At 35.7% G+C, this 16,093-nt stretch overlaps 2 protein-coding genes across 2 annotated transcripts in view; one reads left to right on the plus strand and one right to left on the minus strand.

The window, feature by feature from the left end:
- The window catches only part of SUPT3H (SPT3 homolog, SAGA and STAGA complex component), a 280,232-nt gene that overhangs the window by 227,213 nt on the left and 36,926 nt on the right, over positions 1-16,093 (minus strand).
- The window catches only part of RUNX2 (RUNX family transcription factor 2), a 153,082-nt gene continuing 146,543 nt past the window's right edge, over positions 9,555-16,093 (plus strand). Inside the window, exon 1 of the mRNA XM_065630708.1 lies at positions 9,555-9,612. Within this exon, the coding sequence (XP_065486780.1) occupies positions 9,555-9,612 (58 nt within the window). The remainder of the gene's footprint in view (positions 9,613-16,093) is intronic.

The raw sequence follows: 16,093 nt of genomic DNA on the forward strand, positions 1-16,093 counted from the left end.
TGCAAATACTCCATTTCTGAACAGACTGGTATCATTTTTCCCGAAACTGAAATATAAACATTCTGCTGCAGAGCTGCTTCAAACCCACATTGGGCAAAACTGGACTTAAAAAGCAAGAAAACATTTAGAATTTCATAAAAAAATAAAAACAATAAAAAAGGCTTTGAAGAAAGGACAACAATTACACATTTTACAAAATAAGCAGGATAAAGATGGCAAAATAAAAATGTACGCTGTGCATATTTTCAAAGCCCAACAGTTACTGAAGTTTCTTTTTAAAATAATAAAAGATATACTCCACCTCTACAGACATAAAGGCTTAAAATGTGAAAAATAGAGGTTAGCTCATTTTACTCTTTATAGAGAATGCCGTTATTTCTGAGGGCCCCCTATGACATGAGAAGCCTCACTTCCCTTAGCATTGGGGTTTCTGGCAAAGCAGCAAACTGCCCAGAGTGCTGCTTGATCTTACAAAATGCTCTGGTAGCATCAATCTGTACGTCCCCATGGGTGCCTCCAATGGATGAAGAAGCCTGGCTAGAAGGACCTGCATGAAATCCAGAAGAGACGAATGTCACCGAGAATGTAACTGGCCTCATCTAATGGATTTTGGTGCAAAGTAAGTGTCACAGGAATTAACCTACAATGTAGATCCCACTCGCCTAAAATACAGCTTTTTAAAAAAATTACGAAGCTTAAAAAATACAAATAAATTTCATTATTCCATGCAAATATTCACCAATCAACATCTTATTTGATATGCAGTTACATGAAACAGAGATTTGTTAGATTCCTGAACTAATTTTTGGACAGAGCCGAGACCCTGAGTCCGAGATGTTTTCAGGTCCAGAACAACTGAAAAACCCCACTCCAGAAGCCGAATGCTCTTAGGAAAGGAATTTAGAAAATACTAGAGAACACCGTTTATTTTTCAGCCTGGATTCATTTGTGACTAGGCTGCCAAATTTTCCAACAAAACTTGTTTTTAATGCTCCCGTTCCAACATATTCCTATTCCAATCCCTAACAAGGAATTTGGCCGTACAAAAGTGATTGGAGTACTAAGCGCCCATTCATTGCCATGGCCTGTCCTCATACACGCTGGAATCAGAAGGCAACACCCAATAGTCTGTAGGTTGCCCACTATCACCTTTTTTTATGCCAAAATGCAGAATTTGATCCCCAAAATGCAGAATTGGACCCCTCAGTACATTGTGCCAATTGGCAGACCCAGAACCTGCATTTGCCCGTGAAATGGAAATGTAACAATTCACTTTGATTATAGGTTGGTCTCCAAGTTAAAAGCACTCTGGTCACCCAGCTGTCGATACTTGCAGAGCTAATTGCTTTGGGTGCCCAACAGACCCTTCCCTCATGGACCTAACAAGTAGACGCGGTGGTGTATCTTCTTAAAGCAAATTATTATTTTTCTACCTAAACAGAACAGAAATAAATGGGTAAAGTACAAAAATATCTAAGTATTAAAAACTAAATAACACATACACTGTCTTACCCACACAGAACATTTCCTCAAAGCTTGGCATTATTTATCTTAGAAGTTACAGGTCTGGATTCTGGCAACCAAACCACAGGGTCTCTCTGAAAGACCAGCCTTGCTTCCTTAATTTTAGGGTTGGAAGGTCAGAGAAGGAGGAGGTATGAGTAGAAAGAATGATTGTAATTCATTTTTATATTTTTTTTCTTCATTACCACCACTCAGTTATTAAGCAGTCTGTTACTCAGAGCATGACAAAAAAAAAAAAAAAAAAAAACACCTTAAAAAGAATTGACACCTGTGTTTCTGAACATCAGTGAATGGAATCACCTGAACTGGTTATTTCAGAACAACCTGGGTTTCCCATTGCCTGGGAGACTGGAAGGCCATTTTCTCCTATGGATGCTGTCGCCATGAAAAGGGATGCATGTTTTTTGTTCTTCATCCTGTTTCAGTTTCTTCATTTCTCCTCACCTTCAGTATTCTTTCTCTACAGAATGGGAGCCATACTGTTAAAAGAGTAACTCAGTAAAAAAAACACAAGACTTTCTTTCTAACTCGCCTCCTTCCAGTTGTATTCCTTCCATTCCCTCTCATCTTCTTTTCAGCTCGCTCATGAGTGATCTTCAGACCTCTTCACCAACAAAAAAATACATTTTTAATTACAAGGGAAAGCTTACACTGTTGGAAAAGCTGTGGAAAAGAAGTAGGTCCAGGTACCAAATACTTAGAAAAAAAAGAAAAAAGGATGCGGAGAGATGAATGGGAGAAAGGATGAAACTACCTAATTTTACTATTTTTTTTCTAAAAAAAAAAAATACTATTCACATGACCAATGAACTCAAATGTATGTAAACATCATAAAAAACACAGAAATATTTCAACTTGCATTCATTGCATAAGGAAATGTTACAGGGTTGAGGTTTTTTACCAAAAAACACAGAGAAGCAAGTGTGATGATCTGGCATCACGCTCGAGTTCAAGCAGATAAGGCCAGCCAATTGCACACAAATATCTATCACTCTTCATACTAGAACGCATGGAGAAAGTTAACAACAAAATTAAAACTAACTACTCTCCCTTTGCCATGAAGTTCTTCAAATCACTCATTTTTATTACAGTTCATTACGTGGGGTTTTTCCCTTCCCTCTTTTTCATATTTTACATAAATGGCTAGGCTGCCTATATTTAATTGTATACTCCTCAGGGCAGTGACTATTTCCTTAATTGTCTGTAAAGTCCAGTGCTATAAACAACAGTACTATGCAATGTTCAGTAATAAAAAATGAGTAATGTTTTGTTGAGAAACAGGCATGCATTAATTATGCAAGATAATCTGGAAAATACAGAAACAGGGGAAAAAAACATCATTATGAATCCATAACGTTAAAGCATCACTACCCAATGAATGGTTTATGATATTCCATTTCAGTATTGTATTTAATTTCTTTTGGGGTATTTAAAAAACATCTGTTCTCAAAGTTACCAAATGCGTATTGTTTACTCAGAAATTCTACAGGGTGTAACCCCCTTCTATACTGTCAAACATACAATATTTTAAATACATGTTACAGAGCCAACTGTTGAAGCAGGCACTTAGAATGCAAAGAATATTCTACACATTAAAATACACATGAAAAATACTGTCCAGGAGTTATAACATAAATCAAATACAGATTCTAAATTCAGTATTTAATAACTACACATTTTTTCTAAAAAAACATTTCCTTTTTATTACTTACTGAACTAATTTCATGTCTTAAATCGACATTGCTGCAGACTTATACAAGCACAGAAGCTACTGAAACTGGTATAATTTTAAAACCAGAAACAAATTTTTATTGCTGAACTATGCCCCTGAAAATGGGGTTTAATATGAAAACACTGACACTAATTCTGAAAAGCGTGAATACTCTGCTTGAATATTTTTTAAAATCTGTTCTCTAATCTTGACTGAGGTTTGAAAGCAGCAAGTCTGTATTTTTCCAGTGTAAATGTTGTGCAAAAGCTTAACAAACACAGATCTAAATCTGCAATTGCCATTACTAAAATAAATGAAAAATCTACAAGCAGCAGTGAAACTGGCATGCAAATAAAAGAACTGTCAAGACATATATTGCCTAAAAATAAGCTTACAATAACTATTTTAAAGGCTGTGTGTGGTCTTACCCATATATTTTGGCAAGATGCACTTTCTCCAACCACAGCTGGATTCATCCAGAAGCAGTGGCACTGGAGAGCCTCTGTCTCACCTGTCAAACTTGAAGAACGTTGTTCAGGAGACCACCATGAGTCCATGGACAGGATCCACAGCACCACAGCAGCTGGTCTTGATAAGTGTTCTCTAACTGGAGAGGCAAACGCTTCAGAAATGTCCTGCGAGAGGATCGCCCGGCATAGACGCGCGTTTAAGAACAGACAGCAACAAAAAATACACCTAGAACGAGACTTTCAAGGCATTTATGGCAGAGCAGCATCAGTGACTTCACACGGATCTCTCTCTGATATTGGGAAATTTCAAGCCTATTCAATTTGCCTTAGAATTTAACTGAACATATTCACCTCTCGCAACTTATTACACTCTTCAATTTGCAGGCGATCAAATAGAACAACCAGAAGCCTTTAAATCTTCATATAATCTAGGAAGATGAACTTTCCTCTTCTGGGCTCCTTTGCCACATATGACATGGAAAATATCTTCACACCAAGCTACAAATAGATGAAGTGGGAAGGAAAGGTAAAAGGCTGCTTGGCTGCAGCAGAAGTAAGATTCTGTGAAAAACAGGACGAAGAAAAGCTGCCAGTTTTAAAACTACATAAGAGGCTATTTTGACAGCCAGAAAAATCTAAGGAGAGCGCTTATCTGAATTCTGTCTCCATAAAATAACTTGGACTGGTATTAAAAAGCATATAATCATTTATTTCCAGAGCAATGTGAATATTTTCTAAAAATAGGTCACTGCTTTTAGCCACTGAGATCTGCTCCGGTTTAACTACTGGTAGCATTGTACCCTAGAAGCAAAAAAGGCTCTAGAGAGATTACTTTCACTTTTCCCTAGATATATTTAGTGTACTAACTAGCATAGTTAGGATATTATTTTTCTTTGGTTTTGTCAGTAGCATGTTTGAAATAAATTTTATTAAGTGGTAGTGTATGTAACATTGCATTGTGGGTAGCAGTTTCCTGCCTTAACCTAGCCACATCCTCAGCTGTTATATGAGACAAGTTTCCCATATTTTCTGCAAGTTGACTTTAAAAAAAGGCAAAAAAAAAAAGGAAAAAAAGAAAAAATATATAGCTAGGAGGTTAGGACTATCTTAAACACCATATATCGATTGTTTAGAATGCGTGCATCTAATCAAAAGTGCTTTCTCAACTAATATCCAGTCTACAAGATGTATCTAAGGAATACAAAAAAAAGTCACATTTGTCAGAAAAAAAGTCTCAGCAGTAAGAATAATCAAGATGAGGCACATCTGACCATTAAGATGTAGTCCCTCGTGCAAAGCCTGATCAGGGGTTGGATTATTTCACTGGAGAAGTGAGAGAGGTGGCAACTCAAGACGAAGGAAAACAATTTATTGTTACTTGCTATTATATGATATACTCGCCTGTTAACAGATGAACATCCTTTCAATTTAAATAACAGCTGAGTTTAAAGTTTAATTTGATCTTCAGTAGCCTGAATCCACTGCACAGAAAACATGCATTTGCTTACACTAGAAATGTAACAGTATTTTTTCCTCCTCTCTATGCTAAAGTGGTCCTGAGCACTGTCTGCTTCAAACCAAATCTTATTTAGAAAAAGGTTATAAGTCAGAGAACAGAAAGTCGTCATAAAAAGGCAGCAGTAAAATTCAGATGTTTAATGCTACTCTTTGCAGACACCGATAGGTAGCATTTTTAAATGAAGGACTGCTAAAATAACCTTGCAGTTATATTTTTTTTCAATCAACGGCGACTTTAACTTTTGCTTTACCAGTTTAGTATAAATGCAATATCAGCACACTTGAAGCTCTTGCAGAGATGTTGGACATTAGGAGTCTACAAGAGACTCCAGTCTAGCAACAAAAGTGCAAATATTTTAAATCAAACGGTACGTTAAATGTATCACCTAAGAACCATCCGAAAACACGGTACTATCCCTCTAAAAATTGTCATTACTTCCAAGTTATGAAAAACAGCGCCAAAGAGAGAGGTTTCGTTCCTAAAAAAACAAAAAGAAAAATTGCTCTAGCGGGAACAGATACGTTAATAACACCTACAATTAAAACCTGCATCTGAGGAAACTGCATTAGGACTTTATGTATTATAAAAGTCAGCGTCGTGTTAGAGTATATATTGTAAAACTTATAAGTAAGTGCAAATTAACAAGTTTGTCATCATACCGCTTTAAGCGGAATATTTATATTTCCCCAGTTGTAGCATAGAAACAAACATTTAAGTACAAATAAACGTTCAGCAGCACATCATGCTGTTTACGTGCTGTACGAACTTCGAGTGACAAAAGGCAAAATGTTTGGAAATAAAACACGGTTTAAAAGTTTCAATACGCATTTCAAAAAAAAGCGCAAGACGTAATTACCTTTTAGCGTTGCATTACGATTGACTTTAAGTAAGATTTCATTTGTCATCAAAGATCAAGCCCATAGTTTACCAGAGAAATTCCTAAGCATAATACTTCCTTTGTAAGTGTAATTGTGACTTAAAGCATCCCCTATGGAACATATACGTTAACTTCGGTTTTTGGAGACCTGCCTTTCAAACAAAAGATGGTCAAGCGCCAGTCTGCAATCAAGACACTGGTTTCTACAGTGGATTTCCAGGATTCATCCATCTGCTTCAGCAGAAACACAAACTACACTGAAAGAAGCCGTCAGATTTGCAGATATTAGGTCTGCATGAAGTTTAGCTTTATAATGTCTCTGCACTAAAAATCTATCATTTTTTTCAGTTACCATTTCAGCAAACTACATCTAGATTACTCAGTTAAATGAGCTGGTTTTCTGCTTTTAAGGGATTTTGCCTTACTAGATGAAGACTTCACTGCACTGTCTTGACAGCACAGGTGAAAAAGTACATACAGTAAAAATAATCTCATATAGGCATCATATCAAAACACAGCAATAAAGTTAGAGTGTAACTTCATGTACACAAGTGAAAGCATTAAAAAGTCAGTCCAGAGACAGTCTGCACACAGTATTTCAATAGAATGAATTTTAAAATTCAAACTTTTGTAGGAAGTTCGCTATTCTAATGTTAAAGATGTGACTAAGAATAAATTCTGGAGCTTTAAAAAAAAAAGAAATCAAACAATTGCATTCATATGTATGAAAACAAGTGTTTAAGATCAAGACATGGGTTATCTGTTCTATGAAAAAAATTAATCTACCTGCTATCAAACAAAAGTTGAGAAATATGGAAGAAACACTGTGCTTACAATTCAGAGTTCCACAAACAACAGAGGCAGCAACTTCTAAAGCTTTTGCTGCATCAAAAGTTGATTAAAACTGTAACGTACACAAACATATTTTGTTTATATGATTCTTCTCATCATTTCTATACCCTTATCTTTTTTCCACTGATGTTCTTAACTATAGTGTGGAAATATAAAGAAATAAAAGCAATCCATCGTTAGGAGAATTAAATATCAGCCTCACTTTTACATGAAATGAGTGATTTGCAGAATACTCCTTTTTCATTTTAAGGCAGAATTCAGTAATTTGGGCAATAGCTAATAACTTTCGAAGTACTGAGATACAAACAATGCCATTTACCTTACAATAACTATTACGAAAGTAGTTTTATGAATGGGTTTATGTTGCTTTGGTAAATATAAAATGAAAATCAAAACGTAGAATCTCTTAATTTTACTGAAATCTCCTTTTTCTCTCAACCTGCTCAAAACAGAGAACCTGCTCCCCACCCACACCCCCAGCTGTTCATCTCACATCATTCCTGGCCAAATTCTTACCGGGAAAGCTGAGGACAAAGAGGAAAATAAAAAAGGAAGGATGGCAGCTTCAAAGACACATATTTTATTTTAAAAGTGAAAACTGAACAGGGTCTAGAAAATGTTGTACATAATTCTTCTGCTCCCAAAAATATAAATGCCAAAGGAAAAAAAAAAAATAAAATCACTCAGCTAAAACTAGAAAATACAGTGCATCTGTGATACAATCAGGCTAATAAGAAAAGTTCTAGACATAATGTCCAAAGGGGCAAAAAAAACCCCAAAACTTTCTTAAAGATGTTTCCAATTTTGTTCTGAATCCGAGTGAGCAAATCAAGGCTACTAATACACACTGTCTGTGCACATTATTCCTTACTACACACAGCATTTTGCAATTTATTTCAAAGCCTCTATTATAAACAAAAAAATACTGCTTTTGTTAACCCACTCCGTACTGGTACAGTAAAGGCTTATATTACACAATCAAAGTCGAAGTTACAATATGTTAAGTATATAAAAAATATTATACACACATGCACACAGATGATATAAAGTATTAAAATCTTGCATATGCATCAAATTTATGTTTCATTTTAAAACTAAGTGCTAACATTAACTGGTGAATAAAGTTACTTATAGTCTCCCAAAAATTCTGACTGTTCTATTTCTCTTAAACACTGAAACTGTAATATGCAATTAATGTAAGCGCAATCAGAACCTCCCAGTTCATTCTGTTATGCAACGTCTACATTAAACCTCAGCCACACCAGGATTCAAAAGCATCACTCAGACTGCAGCACACAACTAGTTATGATAACCAAATGACATTCTGCCCCAAATATAAAAGAAACATAATTGCCCTTAATTCGCATTACATAAAACTGCCAACTAGTTTTGAAGGCACGTAAAGCAAGGGAGACATGATTTAAGATTTGCAAAGGAATCCCTGGACTAACACTTGCGTGACAGCCAATTACAGTAAAAAACACAACCCCAAAAAGCAGTCGGCTACTGGACCTTCGGAAAGGTAAAGTTTCTTACAATGAGTTACAGATTCACAAGTATAGGAAGACAAGGAGAAAAAGTAAAACAGAAGGAATCCAGCCACCCAGCAAATGTGAAGCAGACCCAAGCTCGTGATACAATCCAAAGATGTAAATTATTGTAAATCATCACTGTTGTTCAGAATTTCACACAGCCACTTGTGCCAATTTTGCTCACTTTTCCACAGACATAATAATGAAGGAGGGAGAAGGAAGGAAAAAGAAAAAAAATTTAAAAAAAAAAAAAAAAAAAAAAAGGAGGGGGGAAGAAGAGCGGGGGGAACCTGAACTGAGAGTACAAATAAAGTTCTGCTGTCCATATGCTTTAACTGTACAGAAGTTTGGGCTCTTACAGCACTTTGTACTCTCTCCAAATCCTCCTGAGTCACAAAAATTAAAAAGCTATATCCTTCTGGATGCCAGGAAGGGCCTTACCACGGGCCTTTTGTCAAAATATATCTCAAAAAAAAATTTTAAAAAGGTTTGTTTTTTTTTTTAAAAAAAAAAGGGGGGGGCAAGAGAAAGAAAAAGCCACAGTGTGGGCAGTCCCTGCTCGGAGTCCTCTGATGTCACAGCCACATGACTCGCTCGCTCCAGTAACAGTGCTTGCAAAAAAAAAAAGGAGTTTTAAAGCTTTTGCTTTTTTGGATTGTGTGAATGCTTCATTCGCCTCACAAACAACCACAGAACCACAAGTGCGGTGCAAACTTTCTCCAGGAGGACAGCAGCGAAGTCTCTGGTTTTTAAATGGTTAATCTCCGCAGGTCACTACCAGCCACTGAGACCAACAGAGTCAGTAAGTGCTCTCTAACCACAGTCTATGCAGTAATAGTAGGTCCTTCAAATATTTGCTCATTCTCTTTTTTGTTTTGTTTCCTTGCTTTTCACACGTTGCGAGTGCTACACAATTTTTTGACAGGGAAAAAAACAACTATAGAGTCTATGCAATCCAGGAACACTGTAAAACTAAACCAAGGTTTGGCTATGGTTTGTGTTTTCAGTTTGAGGATCCAAGAAGTATTTACACCAGGAGGTGAAAGCTCTGCGTGAACCGAGAGGGACTATGGCATCAAACAGCCTGTTCAGCTCAGTGACACCATGTCAGCAAAACTTCTTTTGGGGTGAGTACTGCAAGATTTGAGCTTCTGTTTTCCACCGTCGGGAGTTTTCTGACTTTTCACAATGCTAGTTGTAGTTATCTAAAGAAAAACCTGCCGAATGGGATGTTAGGATGTTAAAAAAGCGTACCTGGGGGAGGGGGGGTGTCACTGTAAAGAATTTCTGCAGATTTATGAACAAATTTGTGAGTTGGTGGCTCAGCCCGTAGTGCTGGACAGCAGGTGTGCTCGGCTGTCACCTGGTCTGAGGGGCAGATCTGGAAGGGGCTGATGGGATCTAGTATCACCTTCAATATTATCTTACGGGGGAAAAAAGAGAAAAGTATTTAGTGACTTAATCAACAACAGCACCAAGTCTTATGGAGAACTCTGGTGTAAAGCGTAACGCTTTTAGACGTATCCACCATGACTGGTTAGCAAAAGGTATTATAAGAGACTTAAATTATATGATTTAAAACTGCTTATTCTCTAAACCTGATGAAAAAGAGCAGCGTGTAGCATATAGCAGCCTATCCTACCCATAACTGCCCTATAATTGTTCCAGACATCTTATTTTTAAGCACATATACGAGATTAAGTTATCAGGGTAAATCTGCAGTTCTCTGGTCTTTCTGCTGCCCTCGTTTCACAGCAAAGCATGTTTGATATATATTCATTTGTAAAAGCAAATTCTTCTCGTTAAACTTACTATGAACAAGGCAAACCATACATGCACAAACATATTAAGCCATGAAATTAAAAACCACATGATTTAGCATGCTGATGAATTTAATTTTTAATTGAAAGTGGGATTTAAATAACTCTGTCGAAGAGCACTACCAAATATTTACTTCAATATTCTAACTGTAAAAATAGACTCCTTTAAGAAATCATATAGGTATAGTGAGGTAATTATTTATAGGCACTGCATACATACATGCCCATAAAAATCATAAATAGGCTATAAAACTGCACCTCTATCACTTACTTTGAAAAGCTGCTTCCTCTCAGATACAGTTTTATAATCATTACAGAGAACTTCACTCACAAAACATTAAATAAATCTGAATATGACTTTAAGTGATTTAACTGCAAGTAAAATAATGTTTTGAAGCATGTTGGAAAATGCTCTATTCTAGTCATCCGTGACATGCAGCAAGAAGTATATTCAAAAATCTTTTTTCCAAAGCATCATTTACTGAGACAAATCAGGAGAACTAACTGAAAATTCTGAAAGATCAAGAAGAAAAAAAAAATCTGAAAACTTACAAGATTTTCTTAATGGTCTCCATCATGTTGAAACTATGTTGGCACTGTAGCTAAACCCATTTATTTTCTTCCCCTGCCCCCCCTTGTAAGAAAAACAACAATGCTAGGACCGTTTTCAGTATATACATCCCGATTAACCTTGTATTGTAATGAACCAATGCCTGGAGTTCCTTTCACCCCTCCTACTTCACACGCTTTGACTGGTTCCCAGTTAAGCACATGAATAAGACCGTGTGTAGGGACAGAAATCAAGAATAGCTTCCTCCAGATGAGAGACAGATTTAATTGACGATCTACAGATACCAGGAGAGAGAACATAACCTACATAATGTCGCTATAACCCACGGAATGCTGAGCTGAAATGCTAATGCAGACCTGGGAAGCAGTTTTTCCTCCTCAAACTGCTGTCTTACCGAAGCCCAGCAGAAGCGCAGCCAGACCACATTATCCCAGTGTTTACAACAGGAAATACAGTTTACATGTATAGGGACTTTCTTTTGCTTTTACTTCCAAAAGAGATTAGAAGAAATTTAGTTGGCTAAAATTATCAAAACACCGAGGGCTGACTGCTTAATTCATCTACTTTTGATCATTCGGGAAGCGAGGGAGAAGTCCTGGAACAGGAAAAATGCTTGTCCCCAAACTTCTGCAGAGAGGGTTGGGTACACAAGCTACACTTTGGACACAAATAATGGATGCAAGGAACAACAAAATCTCACCAGCTCTACCAATATGTAAGCAATATATCTTAAGCTAAAAACAAAAACACCAAAAACCCCAGTTTTATAAAAGGAAATAAGAGTATATATTTAAAAGAGAAAAAGTCAGAAGACCCAAGTTACTCCTGAATTTGCCGTTTCCTACCAATGGTGCAGCAGAACGTCAGAACGCACTATCTATTTTTCCTTTCCATACCCTCTATACCTCCTCCTACTGCCACCTCCACCTTATTCCTTTCAGGACTGTTCAATTTAATTATGTTTCTCTTCAAGAATTAACTGATAAAACATAACGACAAGTAATAATAGGGAAGGAAAATAGCACTGTGATGATTAACTCGCATGGTTGCTCTTCTGTGCCACTAACCACATTTCTGAAAATTCTTATTTCACTTGTTTTTTCTATGTATTTTTGACTTCATATGAAAGGGGGGAAAAAAAAGAGTAGGATCCCTTCCTAATTAATGTGAACAATTTAGTACGTTTGAGTTAACTAAATACTACGTGTGATATGCAGAGTATTTCTACCTTATGCTAATTATAGACAGGTTTTGAGTGCATCGTGCCTATTTAAAACTTGTTAAGCTTTTAAATATAAGTGCATTCATTTCAGCCAACAAAGGATATTATATTCAGATCTATATTGTTTGAAGAAAAATATCGCTCAAAATAAACAGAATGCAAAAAAAATCCCAAAACACAAACCCAGCGTATGTATTAGAAACTTTGGTAAACATTGTTTACACAAAGTATTTCAGAGAATAAAATAGTTTCAAAATGCTTCCCACAAGTTACAACTTTTATTAAAAAAAAAAAAAAAATCAAATATGTTCTATGCATCTTCATATGAGGATTTCACTGAAGAAAGTAAATCAGATCAAAATTTGGCTGACAATTTAATCAATTATTTCACATGTAACTTCTGGAAGCTGATCCCAATAGACAGACGTGGTAAATCTAAATGCAAATCTTTGAGTTCACAATAAAAACTTTACTCTGCTTAAATTAAGATACTCCTCAGTATCTTCTCATTTATTCTTCAAAAAAAAAAAAACCCAAACCTTTTGTAGATTTCAGTTCTCAACTGTTTCAGTATTTGGCGAGAAATCCCAGTTTTTTATTTTAATTAAGCTGTTGATAAGAGAGAAACAGATCCTTTTTGATTACCATGTATATAAAGCAGAAATTTTCTGCATGTTCCAGTTTTGTTTCATATCCATATTATTGTGAATGCTAAGCAAAAATCTCAGTAATCACTACCCTTTGCATAAAATATAATTTAAAATACTAGAACTTTAAAAAAAACCCCACTGAAAACTACGCAAGAATGACTATTCTCGTGTGCATTAGAAAGCTGCAAGCTTCTCACTAGGGCATTCGGGATATAAAACCCCTAAACTAGGCAGAATTGGACTACACCACTTATATGACTCTTAGGTAGCAAAATGCACTGATCTGTTTAATTATGTCTCAAATGGACTATTAATAGCCAATATAGTTTAAATCAACTACACTGATGTAAAATTCACCAAGATCAAAATGTTCCAGTTTGTTAGAAGAACATCAAACTATCTGGTGGTTAAATAAACTGAGGGGGGGAAAAAAAAAAAAACACAACACAACCTAACTCATTAGGGGCACTAAGATTTTTATCAAACATACAGGATTAATCTCTATTGAATAGAACCATTCACAAATCAAAACTTACTCCACTTCAATACTTTCATGCAGTGCTAATCAATTACAACCTTTTCTAGTTATTCAAAATCCATGTGCTTTTAATTTTATTCACTGGTGGTCTAAAATATAATATTCAGGCCAAGCTAAGTCATTCTGTATTGCAACTTTGCTTTTTTTCAATAAATATTCATCTAGAGGTTTTCTTAGAGAGAACTGCTCATATGAAGACTGTGGTAATATTTTTATACTGTACCTCCTTGTTGAAGCAAAAGGTTAGGGGTTACCTAAATACCTCAACTGTATATACAAAAAAAGGAAAAGGTAAGTATTCACATGAAAAATCCAAAGGGACTATATTATTTATTTTTGCATTTCCTATGATTAATGATGCACCAGTGCATACTTGAAAACTGAAGTCAAAATAGGGTAACACCTCAAATTCCTTTACAAACTGTACAAATATCAAACTTCCATGCTGTATTAACTACTCTACCAGAAATATTTAAAGCCTTTGCCACCCCACATTAAGAGCATAACAATAATACTGAAATTCCTCCCAGGCAGTGTGATTTCTTGGTCATGGTCAGACTAATATTAATCTTAAAACTGCACCTTATACCTTTATTTTTCCTGATTGCTTTTCAGAACACGGTTGTACTTTTTATGAATAACACGAAGCTCAGAGCAGTCTTAAGTAAACAGTGAACATCTCATACTGGATTCATTTAAGTATAAAGGAAAAAATAAAGCAGTAAATAATTCTTGCAGGAGATCCCACCTACGCAGTGCAGACAGTTCAAAAGAGTGAAGAGAAGGTAGATAATAAATGTGTTTAAGGACGTCACGGCACGCACCCATCAATGGGCAGCATTAGTAACAAAGGAAATAAAGAGAAATATTTTCTCAAAGTGTAAGTCAATGCAAGCGGCTGAAAAGACAAGCAAAATTTGGCATTCTTTTAAGCAGAAGCCCGGCACACTCCAGTGGAAACTAAAGAGGGATGGGGAGGAATTATCCCCATGCTTGCCAGGCTGCAAAGGTGCTGAGCACCCCAATTTCTCCTGCAAAGGTCCTGAGCACCCCAATTTCTCCTGCTCGGCTGCTGCAGGAGCCCACGGCAGCTGTCGGTGCTGGGAACCTCTCGAAAAATCAGAGCATGCGTATGGTTTACTCTATGTACCTAATAAAAACCAACATCGTGTGTTGTAGGTGATGGAGTTGGTTCTGAAAACTCATTAAATACACTCCATTAATAAGAATTACAATAAATTGCCATGTTTAACATGCCCTAGAGTATATAATATTTTAATTAAGGCAGCCTCAAGATAAATAGCGAGTTTAAGACGGTAAAACCTGAAGCATTTTAAGGTCTTAACTTCGGCACTGAGAGAGTCCAAGTTTCATTCAAGCAGTTAAGAAACTTGAAATATAACTTGAAATATTCAACTGCTCTTTTAAATATGAAATTATTAATTTCTCTGAAAGGAATAAAACCAACATTTATTCTGATAAGTATAGTCAAAAATAAATTAGTAAACTGTGCATTATTTCAAAGAGATTTTCCTTGTAAATTCTGCCAGACTTAGGAATTAACCACAGATTTTCATCCGGAGACAGCAGACACCCACAAAACACAGAAAACATCCACCTCTTTCACCACAGATTCCCCCACAAGAAACTACTGTTATCAAGAAAATTGATTTTTGCTCACATTATATACAATAGCTTCAATTTCTATTTTATACATTTCTTTCAAACTGCCTTCTAAAGCCCTATGGGGAACAGACTGAGAAGGTCCATCTTCTGCTCTCAGGTGTTTTTGTTTTTAAGTTAATAAAGCTTAAATCTAAGAGCACGTTTCCTTATATAAACATGCTCCCTTCTACAAATAAATATAAGACCTGCCACTTAACGTACTGCAAAGCACACCCTAAAGAGAATATTTTAAAGATGAGCACAAAGACAAAATAAACTCCAGTTATTGTATCATAAAACTGTTTAACACTTCCAATTAAAAAAAAAATCCATTATTCATGCGTCTGTTTCCTGTATATATATATTTTTATTCTGCTTGTTAGCATACTGTGTACTGTTCTAGCCTTCCTTGTGTAGCTATACGTTTCCTATTTCATGTATGAACTCGCCCCAGGAGGGAAAAAGCCATCGGTTTTCTACTGACTCACTTGAACTGCTGAAGTCATTTCATTCAGAGCAATTAAATTATTCCACGTAACCTATTCCTTATGAAACATTTTTAGATATAAAAATTAACTTCGGCATAGCAAAAGGTTGAAGGGGGAAAAAAAGCTACATTTTCCTTTAAATACATACGGTGCTTCAAAAAGTAAGGTATTTTTTGTATCATATTTACTGTATTCTTAACAGTTTTCTTTAAGAAAATTTTTTCATCTCTAATAAAACTACCTTTATTTTTACAACAAAGGCTAAAAACAGTTTCTTCTGCTGTCTGTGTCTTTTAAAAATACCATATTCATTAAGGTCAGGCAGTTCTGGAATTAACAATAGTTCTAAGTTTAATATGCTATAGCTAAATAGCCCATGGCAAAAATATTTTGGCAAGAATTCATTGAAATATGGTTACTGTATTTCTGATAGACACTAGTTTATTTCACATATTTCATCAGAATTGCTAGAATTTCATAATCACTTAAAATCTATTATCATTCATTTTCTTGAATGAGGAAAGTTAAAAGCTGATGACCTTACATACATTTATTTTCCCCAGAATTTATTTGAACCCTAAGTGTGCCAAACCATTGTTTACTTATCCCTCATGGTCAGATATCTTACATCTAAATCCACTCTGTGGTTTGCTG

Source organism: Caloenas nicobarica, chromosome 3 (assembly GCF_036013445.1).
Source record: "Caloenas nicobarica isolate bCalNic1 chromosome 3, bCalNic1.hap1, whole genome shotgun sequence".
NCBI classification, from domain to species: domain Eukaryota; kingdom Metazoa; phylum Chordata; class Aves; order Columbiformes; family Columbidae; genus Caloenas; species Caloenas nicobarica.